Source organism: Ipomoea nil, unplaced genomic scaffold, assembly GCF_001879475.1.
Source record: "Ipomoea nil cultivar Tokyo-kokei standard unplaced genomic scaffold, Asagao_1.1 scaffold3069, whole genome shotgun sequence".
Taxonomy (NCBI): Eukaryota; Viridiplantae; Streptophyta; class Magnoliopsida; order Solanales; family Convolvulaceae; genus Ipomoea; species Ipomoea nil.
The window spans coordinates 5519620-5537390 of NW_017619497.1; the positions used below are offsets into that span (position 1 = coordinate 5519620).

Consider the following 17771-nt stretch of genomic DNA (forward strand, 5'->3'; position numbering starts at 1 on the left):
TCTCACGGACAAAGATTCATGAGGCAGTCTCACACAAGTTTTGTCTATATTTTTTGATTTACGAAAAACACATAACCATTATTTGAAGGTTACACTTTGAATAAATTCCGCCTTGTGACCATATCCAGCTCAAACTAAGAAGGTCAATAGACAATCTGGAATCGAACTTTAAACCTTATTGTTATCAAATTAATTAACTATTCAGTCAACTTGACTAGAGTTACTCAAAAGGAAACATGTAACTATAAGGTCGGAGGTCCAACTGCAAATTGATTTTGTACCGGACAAAATTATGAATTTTGAATGATACTTTTTATATCTTACAGAGAAGGATCATGGATTCATTTTAACCCTAAGCATGATTGGTATATACTTAAATGATAATAATATACGGAGTATATGATAAGAGACAACTGGTAACTATGTTTAATTAAATAATAAATTAAACAGTGGATTTCTTCATAGTCAGATTGATCCATTCGCAGGCAAGACACTTGCTTAGGCGCCTGACACCTTGTGACATCACTCCTTTGCCGCCCCACTCCACCTGTCACCTTCATCCTCACCGTTCAATTTCGCCTGCGTCGATACTTAATATTATATTAAAAAAAAAAAAAGAATAAGGTTCAAATTGGCCATTGAACGTAACGTGAAAGTGCAATTAGGTCATCGAATGAAAAAAAAAAGTGTAATTAGGTCACTGAACACTCCAAAAATGTGCAATTTCACCTGATAGCAGATTACCCTCAATTTTAGCAGGTTATCTGCTTACGTGGCAGCTGAGTTGGCATTTTTAATAAATTTTAATTAATTTTTAATAAATTTTAATAATAACTTTTTATTAAAAAAATTTTAAAAATAAAAACGACTTTATTTTATTTTTTATTTAATTTTTTCCAATTTTTTATAAAATTTATTATTAAAATTAATTATTAAAAATGCCAACTAAGCTGCCACGTAAGCAGGTAACCTGCTAAAATTGATGGTAACCTGCTATCCGGTAAAATTGCATACGTTTGGAGAGTTCAGTGACCTAATTGCACATTTTTTGAGTGTTCAATGGCCTAATTGCACTTTCTTTTTTCGTTCAGTAGCCTAATTGCATTTTCAGGTTACGTTCAGTGGCCAATTTGAACCTTATTCCAAAAAAAAACTAACAGACATTCATTAATAAACTTCCGAACGCAATGCATCCACAGTAAATGAAGGTGGGAGATTCAATCATACCCTACAATCAGACATAGAAAGGAATTCTCGAAATAACATATGATATCCTTATTGGTGAAACTAAATCGAATTTGGCCTGAGTTATCCATATTGGTAAGACTGAATCGAATTTGGCCCGAGTTATCAACATCTGGAAATCTTATTAATGAGACTAAATCGAATTTGGTTTAAGTCATATATGTATCGTTTGACTCTTACTCGAAAGAAGAACGGGTAAGACTTAATGTAATGGGTAAGACTTAATGGTATATTACATTGGCAATAATATAAACCTTAGGAATCAGTGTCACGTTACCTTTAGCCATGTGACAAACTACGCACATTACTTCACCATGCCTATAGCTGAAGCTTTCTGTCCACAATTTTGGGGATCTTCCACTGATTCTATTCCCCTCCCCCTCCCTGATTTTCATTCCTTTAACTTTCTTCCCATAAAAGGGATAAGAATTTACATAAAGACATTTTATAATGAATTATTCCAGAAATAAACTTTTTAATTAATCAAGTGGTGTCGTGACGTTTTTATTGTCAAAGTTAAATAATTTTATTTATTTATTTTTAAATTAACGGTCAATAATTGTACTCCCCTACCCCATGCCTGACCAGATAATGAATAAGTAAATCACGATAGTTCAACAAATCATTAGGTGGGAGGATTGTATCTGGTACTCACAAAGAGCCCACTATATTGGATGTAACTCTCACAATGTGATTCTCAGACTCGATCCAGTGTATAATTGTACTTGCACGACATTATGGTAACTTAACTTTAGTACGATGTGGGCAAACAATTAATGAAGTGGAGTAATAGATACAGTACAGTACAGTACACAAATTCTTGCACTCTGAAGCCACTGCCTAGAACAACACTGGTACCAAGTTACAGTAGTGGAAGAATGTGGGTTGGGGAACACAATTTTGAATTCTATAATAATTTACCAATTCTTAACCTGGGATGGATCAAATTACTTAATTACCTACTCTTCTTGGCTGACATTGATGGAGGAAGTGTTCCGAACACTCTATCCCACAACGCAGAAGTGATGCCGAAGCCTTTGTTCTGGATGCGAAAATGGTGGTTCAGGTGATATTTCTGCAAAACAAAACGAGCAAGCTAAGCTCAAAACTCGGTATCAATTCATGCACACGGCATTCCTGCTTTACGAGGTTCATAGTTGCCATTTGAGACGATAACAGAGTGACGAGTAAATTTGAAAACTGAAAACCAAACCCGAGCTAAAGTTGCCCGTATGGTCATCTTAGATTAACTTACCTTGAGACCTTTAGGAACCTTGCTTGTTGGTTGTCCATGGTGCAAGTAGTAATGGGTCACATCATACATGACGTAACCCAGCAAACCTCCTCCAAACAAAGCGGGAGTGGTGGAAGGAGTAGCCATGAGTGCTATTATGTTCCAAAACTGCGATAACAAAGCTTCATCCATCAGCAGCTGAAGAAAACCGGACATCCGAACCCATGACCTTTGGCATGGCTCTGATACCAAATTGAAGCATGTACTCTATCTCAACTAAAAGCCTAAGCTGATAGTTGGATTGCACATTTATGTTTATGTTATATTATATGCTCAACACAAACAAGGATCCGAGTTCAAGATCACTACCCACAATACATACAGAACAAGAAGAAGAAGAATTCCAGGTAATGAAAAACGGGATTATGGTGTGTGGACACATACCGGCACACAGAGAATAGCAGTTGCTGCAGGAGGGAAAACGAGGCGAAGCCCATCCATAGGATGCTTGTGATGACAACCATGAAGAAGATAATGCATAGTGTTCCCCCTGCAACAAGTTGCAGTTGGCATCACAGAGTTAATATATATTTAATAAATCAGATAGGAAGGTAAAGTTCAAACACCACGAAAACATTTACCCTAGACCTTACCAATAGCTCTTTGTCTTAATGTGGAAAAGAAAGCGGTGAAGAGTGTATTCTAGCAGTGTCCAAATGAAAATGCCAAATACTACCATCAGTGCCACCTCAGGAACAGTGTGACCCATCCGAATCGACTTTGAAACGCAGAAGCATACAACTGGGAGCCAAACAAGCGGGATTACCCACCAAACTGTGAGGGTGAGGAACTGTTTCAATTAAAAGAGTCAGCATACCTATCAAGATGATAAGAAGAACTACTATGCATAAGTTTACATGCGCACATATAAGTAGAAAATGGTCATATACATTTGTGTGGAAGTGAAATGTGACCTTAAACAAGCAAGTGTAAGACATTTCAATATGGGACGTTTGAGCAGATATAAGTGAAATACCTCCCAAAAGTCGCTTTCAAAGAATCGAGGACCTTCTCTGCTAGCAATAGGTTGGTGAACCCACTCCTGATAAGTGTCTCCAAGATGGCCGACCTGAAATGGTGATTCCAGGAGTCACAAAAATGAAGTGAATTGCATCAAAATAAGAATGCAGGCTAACTGAAACAAAATTTCTGAGAAAAACAAAGTCAATTCTTTTCCTGATTTTGGATAAGAGCAGTGGCCATGGGTAAGAAAGTGGATAACATAGCCAAGAATAAATCAAAGATTATTCACATTTTTCAGAATGGGCAGGACTGACATGTAAAAATGCCAGTCAATATAGGATCAAGCGCCCCCCCCCCCCCCCCCCCCCCCCTCCCTCACTCACCCCGCGCCAACTTTAACTGCACAGTTTTCAAACCCGTGACATGGCTCTGATACCAATTGTTAGGATCAAGCGCTTACCATTACGCCAAAAGATATAGCTAGTAGCGAAGGCGCAACTTAATTTTCTTATACTACTACATTTTCGAGAGGCAGGATGCTGGACTTGGCCCTTTAGGCCTCCGCCCAAAATACCCCTACCTACCTGGTGCTGGACATGCCCCTTCACCGGCCTTCGTCAACACTTCTATTATTTGGAACATTGAATAGAATCTTGGGCTATGTTTAGTAGCCAATTGCTCACCAGCCTACAAGCTCAAGACCTGAAAATAACTTCTTTGAAAACAGAAGGCAACATCTTTCCACTAAACAGAGTCCAAAAGATCAGTGAAAGTTCATTTGTAATTATTCCCAAATTGCATAGGAGCAAACTCGTATAAGATCATTGCTATTGGTCAATTACACAAACAGAAATAAATAAAGAGCCTTAAAAGAATGAAGACAACAGCAGAAAGCAATAACATTGCATTGCAATTCTCACCTGGAAGACAAGCGGTTTATTCAAATCCACAGTGAATTCCTGTGCAACCATCGCGGGATTTTGAAGATCGCTGATATTACAAATCATAAGGAAACAACAGAGAACAAATGAAGTTAGGCAGATAGCTTTGGATTCACCTGGAAATCTGCTAAAAAATAATCCTCCTGCTATTGAACTGTATAAGAGTTTAGTATAATTACAGAAGCTTATAACACAAGTGAAAACAGTTCTCTCGAAGCCTCAGGTTAACTCCAAATTACTTTTAATCCAAACTCCAAATTACTTTTAATCCAAAATAAATGAATAAAGATCTGAGAGCAAATTTAGAACAAAAGAGAGCAAGGAAATCCAAGAGAATTTGAACTTATGTAGGCAGTGTAATTAAATGTATTTTTTAACACAAAAATGAATACTTTACTTCAAATGAGAGATACCCAAACACCTTTTAGAAAGCGCACTTATATGTCATTTGCATAAATACACTAAAAGTGCAATTTGGAATTCCGAATTTCATAAAAATGCAGAGTAGAAAATGCAGGAAAAACAGTGAATAGCTTCAAAATCATGATTCATAGAGCGAAATGACAGCCAAAGGCCCACAAATGGCAGAGATTAAAAAGCATGATTCAATTCTTAATTGTTAAGAAAACACTTTCTCTCCGAGGACTGAGCATTGGTAACGGAAAAAAGTTGAAAATCAATCGAAATTTTCTGGGATTGAGCTTCAAAATCACGCATTAGTGTTAGATGCACACACAGAACACTGAAATCACACAAACAACTACAAATCTCATTAACCAAATCGACAATGTGAATTCAAATTACAACCTCAATGCCGCGAATCACCGGATTGAACAAACAGCAGCAGATCTACTCAGTTCCCAACTCTAAGTTAACTGAATTGCCCAACAATTCCCATTTTTTTTTCAAAGGGAAATTAAACCGAAAATTAAAGTTACCTGAGAAACTAAGAAAGTTACAGTAAAGCTGGGGTCTTTCTCCGTCTCCTGAAAGCCTGAACCACGAAAACTAGCTTTTATGTGACGCTGGCCCTTCAGATTCTGATATTTGCGAAGTTTAATAATTATTTGTAGAAGGGAAAAGAGTGGCGTTGCATGCTCGCCATTTTTGCGTGAGCTACTATGAAATATGAATGATTTTCGTATATATTTGAAGTATTCTGGACGGCATGTACTGTACGAACGAGGATAGAATATCGTAGAGGCAACCCAGTCAAGTAACGTCAAATATTTGTTCATTACAGAGCAATATACAACAATTATACGCCAATTTTTTGTACAACACAGTAAGAAGCAGAAAATCAAAGTGTAGAATTTAAAGTCGGTTTAAAAGTCTGATAAACAAAAAAAAAAAGTCTGATAAACAACTTCTAGAAGTGGATTTTTTGGTGTTTGGATAATAATGTTTTATAAAAAATAATTTTGTAATATATTTTCTTCATTTTTTAAAAAAGTTTTATAACATTGTCTATATACATTTTCTTTTTTGTTTAAACTAGACAAATTTTTCAAATTTTATGGTAGGTTTCAAAATTTTCATAAATATTTATACATTTTGATTTTTTATCTTTTTTGTATTCATCTATTCCTATCAAATTGCCCTAATTTCATTTATTGTAATCTCTACAAATCTACATCAGTGTTTTGGCAATTATATTACAGTATTACGATATGCATATATAGATTTCTTCTTCTCCTTATTCCTCATATATATGTTAAATATAATATATCTTCACAAAGGCATTTACAGCAAATCCCTTCTTATACTTAAAAAAAAAAAAAAAAAAAAAAAAAAAAAAAAAAGAGTAAAAGTTCCCCCTTAATGACTTCCAAAACCTGAATTGATTGTATTTTAGTTTAAATATATTATATATTATAAAAAAATTTGTAAGAAAATTATAAATAATGTATTAATAGAAGTTAAATATTTGTAATGGTGTTTTCAATTTAGAGTTTTTATATGAATTTTTTTTTAAAAGTCTATAAATATTTTGATGAAAGTCTAAAATATTCTAAGAGAGTTTAGAAAGATTTTATGAAAGTCATTTAAATCACTTTAAAACTTTTTAAAAATTTATAAAAATCTTGATTGAAGACACTTCTTAAAATTTCAACTACTATGTTTCCTTTAAGTTAATATTTTAAATTGATGTGATATTGGAGTCAATTTTTGAAAGTTAATTGAATTTGCAGGAATGTAATGTGAATAGTAAATGAATTGCAAATTGATTGATGTGAAAGTAGGACCCATTTCTAAAAGTGTTAGAATATTGCGGGAATAAGGATAACCTAATAATTCTCTTTCAAAAAAAAATTTAAAAACATTCCAATTGGCGTCGGACCCGCCGGTTGCTAGATTTTGAATTATAATTTTGTAATATAATCGTTCATTATTGTTTAAAAAAAATCAGAAAATGAAAGCTGTCGTCTTCCTTATTTTCTACAACTTTGCATGGCTGGCATCATCATGGATGCAACTCATTTCAAATTTTAATTTTAATTTTCTGAGTATATAATAATATAACAAAACTCACATCATACTAAAAAAAAAAAAAAAAGTAAATGAATAAATGTCTTCGTAAAATGTAATGAACTTAATTTAAAAAATTCATTATACTATATAAACCAAAAGCAGATATACTATATTTAATAAAATTCCAAAATAGATAGTATCTATGTGACCTCCCATTCGAAAAAGACACAGAAGCTAAGTGTTATTGAGGTACAAACTACTTAGTAGTAATTGTATATTTCTAAATTATTTATTGTTGATCATTTTTTTTATTAATAATAAGACTCGATTAAAATGTTGCACCAATAAAGGACTTTATTATTATTATAATTATAACACTGAGTATAATTATAATTATGGGAAGCGTTATAACAAAGGATCATATTTGTGTGAGACCATCTCACATATCCTTATTCATGAAACAAGTCGAGCCGGGTCGAGTCAATATAAAAATGTAATACTTATACTGAAAACTGTAATACTAATAAGGAATAAAGTGTTTGTTACTTATAAGAGAAAATGTAATACTTTTAAATCAAAATGTAAAATATTAAATTTTTATTCAAAAGTATCAGAATTTTCTATATAAATAATAAACACTTTATTCCTGACTATTATTACATTTTTTCAGTATAAGTATTAAAGTTTTATATTGACCCGGCCCGTCTCACAGACAAGGATCCGTAAGACGATCTCACACAAGTTTTTGCATATAACAAATTGTACAAAATATGTGTACTTTATAATTATTTATATGTGTTATATATATGAAGCTAATTTAAATATATATGTGGTGTATAGTAGTAGTAAACATTAAACTTTCTTCTCATTCCCCTATGGGTACTGTATCATTGTCATCCATGTCTATGTTTATTCATTATACCAATCAATCTAAATTGCTTCGCCAACTTTAGGATTATATATAGTTTATTTCTTCGTACGTACATTATTGTTATTGTTGTTGTTGGCGGGTTAATAAACGTAACCCAAGGATTAATATAATGAATAATTAACAGTTGAATATATTTAGTGTCACAATGAGATGGTTAATCAGTTGGTCAAAACGGTGTAATCCACAATATGCTAATAATATTTGCCGTGAACTTACCATCACAAAGAACACTAAATATGAACTAATATAATGAACCATAAACAATAATATAATGTATAGTAGGACATATATCATATATGGTGGCTATCTTGTGAGATACTTTTATACCAAATGTCAATTGAAACTGTACACTTATACACCTAATGAACCCAACCCAAACTTTCAATATTTATAACAAGAACCGAATCTCACACTATCACGAAGAATAAGTCTTAAGTGAAATTTCACATACACTAGATTAATGTCCGAGACATATTTGGCAAATTTTACTGTGGACCATGGTCTAAAACGGTGTCGTTTCTTTTAATGAAAAGAAACGACATCTGTTTCATGTAATTAATTATGTTTGTATACTATATTCAATTTCATTTTATATACATTATTGTAGTTTCATTTCAGCACAACTAAAGTTTCATTTTTGACATTATACATATAGTAGTCTTATTACATTGAGATCTGTTATTAAATTTCATTTTATACACACGGTAGTTTTATTACAACACCATTAAATTATAATTCTAATTCAACTATTGTTTGATTGGACAATATACACTCAAATACGTGAAACTGTTATTCAGTTTCATTTTATATACACTATAGTTGCATTACAACACAACTAAAGTATCATTTTGATATAACTACAGTTTCATTTGACAATAAACATTCAATATGTGAGACATGTTATTTAGTTTCTATTTATACATACTGTAGTTTCATTTCAGTACAATTAAAGTATCATTTCAATTCAACTAAAGTTTCATTTGACAATATACACTTAATATGTGGGAAATGTTGTTTAGTTTCATTTTATACATGCATATTGTAGTTTTATTTCAACACAACTAAAATATCATTTCAATTCAATTACAGTTTCATTTGATAATATAAACATAATATGTGAGACAAGTTATTCAGTTTCATTTTAGATATATTGTAGTTTTATTTTGTTCTAAACACACCAAAAATACAAGAATCGTTAAATATAACAGCTACCATTTCTTTACTTAAAGAAACGACACCCGTTTTCATGGTCTACCATATAACAATTGGACATATTTCGACCAGCACTTTGAACAACCACTTCAAACTAAATTTTACCTAATTCACCCTCCAATCCTTTGAATGACTATAAATGTAGAAATGATTTAAAATGACATGTTAACTCTAAATCACTATCACTTTTCGCATAAGCACACCTCAATGTCAAGTATGTGTCAAATAAGTAATAAACGAATGATTACTTTTTAGTTAGATTCAATTATACATTTGTATCAATTTAATATACTTTTGTATCAGTTTAATATATGTTTCCTTGAATATTTTTAAGTTAGGAACTTAATTGTACTATTCTACTGATATAAAATTTCTAATGTGTTAAATGATGCGTGCAATTTTTACCAAATACAACCACACATAATATACTTGATTGTATTGGTACCAGACTACCACAGAGATAAGTGTTGATAGTATTAAAACGGACGAAATAGTACATATATATATATATATATATATATATATATATATATATATATATATATATATATATATATATATATATATATATATATATTATGTTAGTGGCTCCCCAAAGATCTCTTAATGTATAAGGTTTAGGTATTCCATTACAAATCAAAGCGTTAATCTCTCCAACGCTTAAACAGGACTTCCGATCCCAACCATCTAATCTCATCTCCCATTCATCACCACCCCCCAAATTTTCTCATCCAACAAACTAAAATAAATCAAATAAAAATTAAAAATTACTTTTAATTAATTAGTTCGCGATCGCTCAGAGAGTCAGAGGCCTATTGCTTCGGCATCGCAGCCTCGATCCGGCATTGTCACACCTTGGTACCTAATCTTAATTTATTTTAATTTGATTAGGATTCGATCAGATTAACGTTGTTTGAATGCTACGGTTTTATCGTTAGTTTTGCTGTCGTCTGCGCACGTTTGCGGTTCCCACGTACCAAACATCATAGTACTGTGTCGTGTCAGGGGTGCCAAGATGGTTGTACAGGGCTTCACTGTGGATTTGAACAAGCCACTTGTTTTCCAGGTGATCTCATCTCATCTCTTTTAGCAAAGTTTTAATTACTTAATATTTGTTTGGAGATCTCTGAGAATCGTCTTTTTAATTGGTGGCACTAATCATGAAAACACTTTCACCCAATTAGTGCCATCATTCCTTAAATTGTGGTATCCAAATATACACAATCTGATCCTTTTTCTTTTCATTTTTACATAATATATTGATATCTGAGTATATCTCAGAATGATTCTTGTGTTATCCTTGATCTATCTATTTGAAAATCACTTCAAAAAAATCTATCCATGATGTCTAGAATATGTATATGTTGAACCTTGGTCACCCCTCTATTCAAAGGCAACTCTTTCTATTTTAAGTCTATCAATTCTAGGGACAATCTTAAACTAAATTGATATCATAAGATTTCAAGTAGAGAGTGATAGTTTATAGTGGTGGGAGTATAGATTAATTAGTGCAGATTGTATTGGTGGTGTTAAATATAATATAATTGTCTTACTCTTTAGTTTAAATTATAATTTTATTATATGTTTAATTCATGAAACTGTAATTACATTGTTATAATGAACTTGGGAACAAAAGAAATATTCAATGACTTTGGTACTTTAATTTATAGGTTGGCCATCTAGGAGACGCATATGAGGAGTGGGTTCATCAACCAATTGTAAGCAAGGATGGCCCAAGATTCTTTGCAAATGGGTTTATGGAGGTACGTACTTTATAGTAATACCCATTTTCTTTCATGATAATCAATATTTATTCAGCAATAATATAAATTTTAATTTTTGAACTTGAACTAGAGTACTATACTCGTATAAACATAAAACTAAAACTAAAATCCAACTATCACTTTTGCACACCATTTAATTTGGTATGAGACCCAATCTCATATATTCATGCATGGGTTTGAGAGTTTGAATATCTGCGTCATTGAGACACTATACAGTATAATAAGTCTATAATCCACCCATCAAAAAGTAATCTTTTCTCAAAAGGTTGAATTCCCAACCTCAAGGCCTCCTCACATCTCGGTATGATAGAGCATTGGGGAAGATGTAAATCACAGTGATATCACATGACCACTGTTGGTGGGCACGAAGGATCTGCCCACTTTAGGCATTGTCGCTGCTGAAGTTCAAATATTAGTCTCTTTTTTTAAATATATTACCTATTGAACCATTAAGCAAAGTCTGTGCGGACAAAAAAAACTTGATTAATTGGGTTTTAATAATGTATAGTTGGGTTTGATGCATATATATATATGCAGTTCTTGACTTTGACCCCGTGGTGGGCAATTCCAAGCATATGGGTACCGGTGGTGTGTTGGTTTGCATCAACCTCGGTAAACATGGGACTCCCTATTCCTGCGCTAGCCGCAACAATGCTTGTCGGCATCTGTATATGGACATTTATGGAATACACTCTACACCGTTTCGTCTTCCACATTAAACCATCTGGATATTGGTACGTACCTTTATATATATAGTGTGTTTCTTGCATATATATATAATATATGCATGTTTTTCTACCATCATACTCCGTATCATCATATATATATATATAATATCGCTAATGGCTACGTACACAATTAAATGCATGCATGCAGGTCAAACACCTTCCACTATTTAATCCATGGCTGCCATCACAAACACCCCATGGATGGAATGCGCCTGGTTTTCCCTCCTGCCGCCACCGCCATTTTACTCGTGCCCGTATGTTTCTTCATTCTTCCTACGCCTACGCCTACGCCGCCAGTCTTATGATGTTATATATGTTTGTCTGATACGATGATGTTTGGGTTCAGATATGGAATCTGGTTAAACTTCTAGCTCCGCTAATGTACTCCTCCGCCTTGCTCGCCGGAGGTTTGCTTGGATATGTGATGTATGATTGCACCCATTACTATTTGCACCATGGCAAGCCATTGACAGGGGTTTCCCATCATCTCAAGGTATCACAAAACTGGAAAATGGTAAATTAATTGATGACAGTGAAACTATATATTTATTTTGGGTGATAAGGGTGTGTATGAGATAAATCCTGTATTGTGAATTTGTGATCCTAACCAGCAAATGATCGCAAGGAGGTAAACGTACTAGCTCAGGTTTATAGCTTACTTCTGACTGTCTCAAATCAAGAAGGCCGGCCGCTCACACATAGGGTAGATCTAAACCAACAACCTAACCAACTTGGCTGGAGTTACGCCGAAACTATATAGAACTTAGAATCTTGTGGTTACCAAATCAACAGTCTTACTAACTTGGTTGGAGTTACCTCCAAATTAAACTATACAAAACTTGAAATCTTGTAGTTACCAAGTACACAACCCAAGTAGGAGTTACCCCAAACTATACAGAACTTGGAATTTTAATGGCTACCAAGCCAACAACCTAACCAAATTGGTTGGGGTTGCACCCGAAACTATACAGAATTTGAAACCTCATGGTTATCAAGCCAACAACTCGACCAAGTTGGTTGGGGTTGCCCAAAACTATACATTTAATTATTAGCTTTATATATTATGCTCTCAATAGAGAAAGTTGAGAAATGGTGAAACCCTATTGAACTATTTTTCTGTGTATATCTGCAGAGGTTTCACATGGATCATCACTTCAAAATTCAGGACAAAGGATTTGGAATCACGTCGGCGTTCTGGGACAGGGTGTTCGGAACTCTGCCACCGACGAAAACCAGCAAGAAAAGTAGCTAGCTAGCTAGGTAAAATTTAACATGCAGAGCAGATGAAGAAGAAGATGAAGTGAAATAGCCAGCCTAGCTGGTTTTCATCTCTGAACATATACATGCAATATTTTTGGGTCGCGTTTGCCTCCCACTGACACCAATATTGTAATTAAGGCACTTTAATTTGCTAAGATTTCCAGCTTCCCAAACACGCATGCATGCATGCATGCTTTACTTTGGACGTACGTACTGTAAACTACTCTCATGAAGATATACGGTGAAGGAGAAATACTATACGCTCGCTTATGTAATTTGTCAGACCAATAAATATTTTTCGATCTGCACTTGTCAAATTCATGCTTGTTTTCGTCATTCTTTAATTTCTTCCATTTATGCATTACCAAAAGTATCTTCTGTTAGTTCTGTACATTGTTTAATTTGCAGACAAAAAGCACAATAAAATTTTTATGATATACACAGTAATAGCATTCGTGTTGTTTGGACCAAGTTTATCTATTAGTGACTTTTTCTTCTTCCTCCCATGTAAAAAATATAAAAATAAAATAAACATATATAATCCCATTAAATTAATTACTACTACTTGTTCTGTTGTTGTAAATTACAAGTGAAACGATCCAATATATGGCGATCAAGTCGGCTTGGGGCTTGATGGAGCTAAAAGCAAGATCCAAATAACTTAGCCTTCAAGGCTGACTTTGTATTCACCATGCTAATATATAACGACTCAATCCAACTTCTACATCATCATTTGGCTAGAATGGATTTACTAAAACTACTATCCACAAAGGCTTAACTCAATAAGTCAGTAAGTAATATTCGAGAGAAGTAACCAAAGTCCGGATCTCGACAGCCACAAGTGTAAAAAGTCATCGTGATTTACATAATGTTCTGTTGAGTCAAAATGTGAGAGGCTCTTAGGTTTGGAAATTTAGTAAAACTATACTATCCATCCATTATGATATCAATAAAAAAAAAATGGTATTTGAATATCTGTTTTCATTAAATAATGCATGATCATATAAAAACTTAGCCATAACGAAAAGTTTACCCCTATTCAATAAACTAAAAACAACGTGTCATATTAACATTAGAAGACCACTTCAATTGCCAACTCCTAGTTGACATGATCATTCATAAGACAAAGATGACTTGACCAAATCAGGCTTTGATTGGAGCCAAATCCTTGTCTCATATACATCTCATGCGGCGGCTTCCTTCCTTCCTCGTCCGTGTATATATATAGGGAAGCTGAACATCCATTCCTCATAACTAACTTCCCAAGTTAAAGAAGAAGAAGAAGAAGAAGAAGATGATGATGATGAGATTCCTTCCAAGCATTATCATGTTAAGTCTTGTAGCCATTGTTGCCATGGCGTCAGAGCCTAGTCCATTACAAGACATCTGCGTTGCAGATTTCAGTGGCTCCTCGTCCATCAGGGTCAACGGCTTCCCTTGCTTGGACCCCGAGATGGTAGAAGCTCACCACTTCTCCTATGGTGGGCTCAACGTGGCTGGCAACTTCAGCATTTATGGTACCAGCATTAACCGCCTCACCGTGGATCAGATCCCTGGGCTCAACACCCTTGGCATTTCAACAGTGCGAGTCGACTACCTCCCGAAAGGTGTCGTGCCGCTACACATCCACCCTCGGGCAACCGAGATACTGTTGGTCCTGCATGGTAAGATCAGTGTAGGGTTTGTGACATCCAACCCAGAGAATCGGCTCATCACCAAGATCCTGCAGGAAGGCGATGCCTTTGTCTTCCCCACGGGACATGTTCACTTCCAACAGAACGTTGGCCCTGGAAATGCCACCGTTATTGCCTTCTTGAGCAGCCAGAATCCCGGTGTCATCTCTGTTGCCAATTCCATCTTTGGGACGAATCCACCTATCAACAATCATCTGCTCACCAAGGCCTTCCAAGTCAACCGTGCCACTATTAAGAGTCTCCGCTCACAGTTCTGATTGTTTTCATTCTTTTATCCAAATTCATCAGTATTTATAAAGTATCTTCTGTACATTGTTTGCAGATAATAAGCACAATAAACATTTTATGATATACAGAGTATAGCTAATAGACAAGAATTGACTAAATAACAGAATCAAGCATATCGCCAGGCATCCAAGATTTGATTCGTAACAAGTGATACAGGGTAATCTCGTAGCTGTAATTTACAATTCATAGTTCATAACAGTTGAGTCACCAACTAAAGATTGAATATTTCTGTCAAAGAACTAAATTGTAATCTCAAACTAAAACAGCATTTTTCATATGAAGCAAAACATTATGAACAAAAGAAAAAGTAACTAAAAAGTGGATTATCAAACGAGTTCAGACATTGATAAATGACCTCACTGTAGGCACATTTAAGCATCTCCTTATTGCTTCTCTCGATCTCAACAAGAAGCACCATGCCAAGATAAACACAAGATTTGATTCAGAACAGGTGTTAAACAGGGTAATCTTATAGCTGTAAATTTACAATTCATAGTTCATACTACAATAAACAGTAACCAAAGATTGAACATTTCTGTCAAAGAACTAAATTATAATCTCTAACTATAACAGCATTTAATATGAAGCAAAACACTATGAACAATAACTAAAAAGTGGATTATCAAACTAGTTCAGCCATTGATAAATGACCTGACTGTAGCCACCTATAAGCATCTCCTTATTGCTTCTCTCGATCTCGACAAGAAGCACCATGCCAAGATAAACAGAAGTGCAAAGACTCGACCTCCAACTAGACCAAGAAGGGCAATCAAAAAGAGAACCATATATCCAGAATTCTCCTCTTTTTGTATTGAATTGTCTTTGGCAACTACCATTGTTTCCACTACTCCATCAATCAATTCCCCAGAACTGCTTATGGCATCACAAGCATCTCTCACATTGACAATTCCATTCAATTTGCTTTCGTGTTCGAATTCTAACTCTTGATGGTATTCCTTTTCCTCAAGAACAGAAAAGTTACCGTACCCAGTTGGGGTTAACTCAGTTTCCAAGTCTTTTGGTTTCTTCCTGAAGCTTCTAAACTTCTTTGGAACAACTATTTTCATTTTGGATTTTATCTTGGCCTTGTGAGACTCTCCTATCTTGAATTCAGAAAATTCACTTCTAACTTCTGTTTCTTTCTCCATCCGAACCTCCAAATCTCCTTCACATTTCAATTCCCGATCAAAAAGGGATTTTTCATAACTTATATCATTTCTGTATTGAACCTCTTCGAGCTCTTCGATTTCAATTTCTTGAATTACACTACTTTTTCCATCACTCTTCGCAAAAGAGCAGACTGGTGGGCTTACTGACTCAACTAGTGGCGACTTGAAAACGCAATCCTCTTCCTCTAATCTACCCATTTTAGAGCTCACAAAACTCCAGGCTCCCATCACTATCGGCCTCAGCCTCTCCTTCGCTTTGGAATAGGGTTCGAAGACCCCGGACACGTGTTTTCCCAGGTACTCAAGAAAGAACAACAGGAACGCCGACACGGTGATCCCCAAAGCGAACTTCTTCGTCCCCAGAGCCAAAACAACCATTAAGAAAATATTTAGAACAACCACTAACACCCTATTGGGTTTCATAGCGTTGCAGATACCATCTTCCCCTTGAATAACTATGTCCTGCGATTCTCCTCTGTGACTCGGGGCATCGCTTTCTTGATCACCAGCAATAGGAACTGCAATTCTTGGAGGGGAGATCAGAAGAGCGGGAGAAGTCAGAGATATAGACGGCGGCGGCGATTGGGGCGGAGAGACGAAATCGGGATCATCGATTAAAGGCGGGGGCGGCGGAGGATTGTTTTTCTTCGAGCGGAGAGAAGGAGACGACGGCTTCTTGAACCTATCACGATGATTAACGATGAGATCGACGATGGAAGTGGGGAAACCTGTCTCGACGACGAGCGGCGACGCGGCGTTTTTTCTCCGATGAAATTGATCCTTCACCATCTGGGAAATTCGGGTACCGGTCTTCTTCTTCTTCCATGGAAACCGCAACGGCATGGCTCCTTCCGCTACAGCCCCGATTGCCAAATTCCAAACGAAAAATTTGCAATAGAGGAAGAGATTTGTGTATATTTGTCAAGCATCCGTGCGTATAGAAAGATCAGAGATTAGAGAATTATGCAGAAGCCGAAGCCCTAAAAATCGATGAATTTGGGAAAGAAGACGAAATAACTCCGGCAGTTAGATGGGCGTGGCATTCAGTGCACTATCCGAGCTGTCAAGAAGTCAAGCGGACAGGCGTTAAATACAACTTCCCAAAATCCCACTTCAAATTCCAGAAGATCTCTATAAAGCCGCTATATATTTATTGGAACTTTAAATATGTTTTTTTTTCATTTTTATAAATGCCCCGCAGTAACTATTTGAGGTATGAACTAATATGTCGTTTAGTTCACTGTAATTTAATGAAATTCTCGATTACGTGGTTTAATTGAAGGAAATTATAATTCCTTTTATTTTATAATTCTAATCATCAAAGTATCATAATAATTTTAAAATTAAAATTATATAATTTTAATGACTCAGTGTGTTGGAATAGTGGCTACATCAATGGAGAACGAAAGAAGCAGAGAGAAACGAGAGGTGCAGAGAAGATGAAGAAGAAAGATGATATTATTAATGAAGAGAGATCAGATCCACGCATATACACTGGTTCGGTTTGTATAAGGGAAAGAATAATAGAAATAAAAAGGAAGAGGGAGGATATTACATTTTTATCCTCCAACACCCCCCCCCCCCTCCCCCCCCCCCCCCCCTAAGCTGGAGCGTGTAGATCCTACATGCCCAGCTTAGATACAAAAGAGTGATGTAATTCTAAATCAGCAACTAGTAGAGTTTTTGATGTAATTCTTTTCTTTTCTTGACTATCCAGGCTTCTCATTGAGTCCACCAAGGATGGTGGGCCTCATACACCCATTCTTTTCAGACCATTTTCTCAGACCATT

At 35.1% G+C, this 17771-nt stretch overlaps 4 protein-coding genes across 6 annotated transcripts; 2 read left to right on the forward strand and 2 right to left on the reverse strand.

Moving 5' to 3' along the window:
* Positions 1 to 1970: 1970 nt before the first annotated feature.
* On the reverse strand, positions 1971 to 5624 carry LOC109165352 (dihydroceramide fatty acyl 2-hydroxylase FAH1-like). Of its 2 annotated transcripts, none has more exons than XM_019314070.1 (7): positions 5382 to 5624; positions 4423 to 4492; positions 3516 to 3608; positions 3133 to 3329; positions 2924 to 3029; positions 2501 to 2647; positions 1971 to 2320 (listed from the first exon to the last, which is right to left on the reverse strand). In XM_019314070.1, the coding sequence occupies exons 2-7, from the start codon at positions 4471 to 4473 to the stop codon at positions 2201 to 2203; spliced, it is 714 nt and encodes a 237-aa protein (XP_019169615.1). In that variant the 5' UTR covers positions 4474 to 4492; positions 5382 to 5624; the 3' UTR covers positions 1971 to 2200. The 2 variants fall into 2 exon arrangements, with proteins under 2 accessions (XP_019169615.1, XP_019169616.1); XM_019314071.1 differs by lacking the exon at positions 5382 to 5624 and adding an exon at positions 5251 to 5285.
* Positions 5625 to 9796: 4172 nt separating this feature from the next.
* LOC109165353 (dihydroceramide fatty acyl 2-hydroxylase FAH1-like) lies at positions 9797 to 13123 on the forward strand. Of its 2 annotated transcripts, XM_019314072.1 has the most exons (7): positions 9797 to 9916; positions 10064 to 10124; positions 10729 to 10821; positions 11380 to 11576; positions 11719 to 11824; positions 11917 to 12063; positions 12703 to 13123. In XM_019314072.1, exons 2-7 carry the CDS (start codon positions 10074 to 10076, stop codon positions 12820 to 12822), a joined length of 714 nt encoding a protein of 237 aa, XP_019169617.1. In that variant the 5' UTR covers positions 9797 to 9916; positions 10064 to 10073; the 3' UTR covers positions 12823 to 13123. The 2 variants fall into 2 exon arrangements, with proteins under 2 accessions (XP_019169617.1, XP_019169618.1); XM_019314073.1 differs by lacking the exon at positions 9797 to 9916 and having other exon boundaries at positions 9992 to 10124.
* Positions 13124 to 14126: 1003 nt separating this feature from the next.
* LOC109165354 (putative germin-like protein 2-1) lies at positions 14127 to 14875 on the forward strand. Its single transcript, XM_019314075.1, has one exon. The coding sequence runs from the start codon at positions 14128 to 14130 to the stop codon at positions 14779 to 14781; it is 654 nt and encodes a 217-aa protein (XP_019169620.1). The 5' UTR covers position 14127; the 3' UTR covers positions 14782 to 14875.
* On the reverse strand, positions 14734 to 17090 carry LOC109165349. Its single transcript, XM_019314068.1, has 3 exons — positions 15509 to 17090; positions 15168 to 15212; positions 14734 to 14829 (listed from the first exon to the last, which is right to left on the reverse strand). The coding sequence occupies exons 1-3, from the start codon at positions 16822 to 16824 to the stop codon at positions 14796 to 14798; spliced, it is 1395 nt and encodes a 464-aa protein (XP_019169613.1). The 5' UTR covers positions 16825 to 17090; the 3' UTR covers positions 14734 to 14795.
* Between the last annotated feature and the right edge of the window lie 681 nt (positions 17091 to 17771).

Bases quoted from the DNA above. Each gene is read 5' to 3' on its own strand.
- LOC109165352 (XM_019314070.1), bottom strand. From the start codon at position 4,473: ATGGTTGCACAGGAATTCACTGTGGATTTGAATAAACCGCTTGTCTTC. The intron at 3,609-4,422 runs GTGAGAATTGCA...TCACCATTTCAG, and splicing joins ATAAACCGCTTGTCTTCCAG to GTCGGCCATCTTGGAGACAC. The intron at 2,321-2,500 runs GTAAGTTAATCT...TTTGTTTTGCAG, and splicing joins AGGTTCCTAAAGGTCTCAAG to AAATATCACCTGAACCACCA.
- LOC109165353 (XM_019314072.1), top strand. From the start codon at position 10,074: ATGGTTGTACAGGGCTTCACTGTGGATTTGAACAAGCCACTTGTTTTC. The intron at 10,125-10,728 runs GTGATCTCATCT...TTTAATTTATAG, and splicing joins ACAAGCCACTTGTTTTCCAG to GTTGGCCATCTAGGAGACGC. The intron at 11,825-11,916 runs GTATGTTTCTTC...GTTTGGGTTCAG, and splicing joins CCGCCATTTTACTCGTGCCC to ATATGGAATCTGGTTAAACT.
- LOC109165354 (XM_019314075.1), top strand. From the start codon at position 14,128: ATGATGATGAGATTCCTTCCAAGCATTATCATGTTAAGTCTTGTAGCC.
- LOC109165349 (XM_019314068.1), bottom strand. From the start codon at position 16,824: ATGCCGTTGCGGTTTCCATGGAAGAAGAAGAAGACCGGTACCCGAATT. The intron at 15,213-15,508 runs ATCGAGAGAAGC...CTTCTTGTTGAG, and splicing joins GCATGGTGCTTCTTGTCGAG to ATCGAGAGAAGCAATAAGGA. The intron at 14,830-15,167 runs GTCATTTATCAA...AACAATGTACAG, and splicing joins TTAAATGTGCCTACAGTGAG to AAGATACTTTATAAATACTG.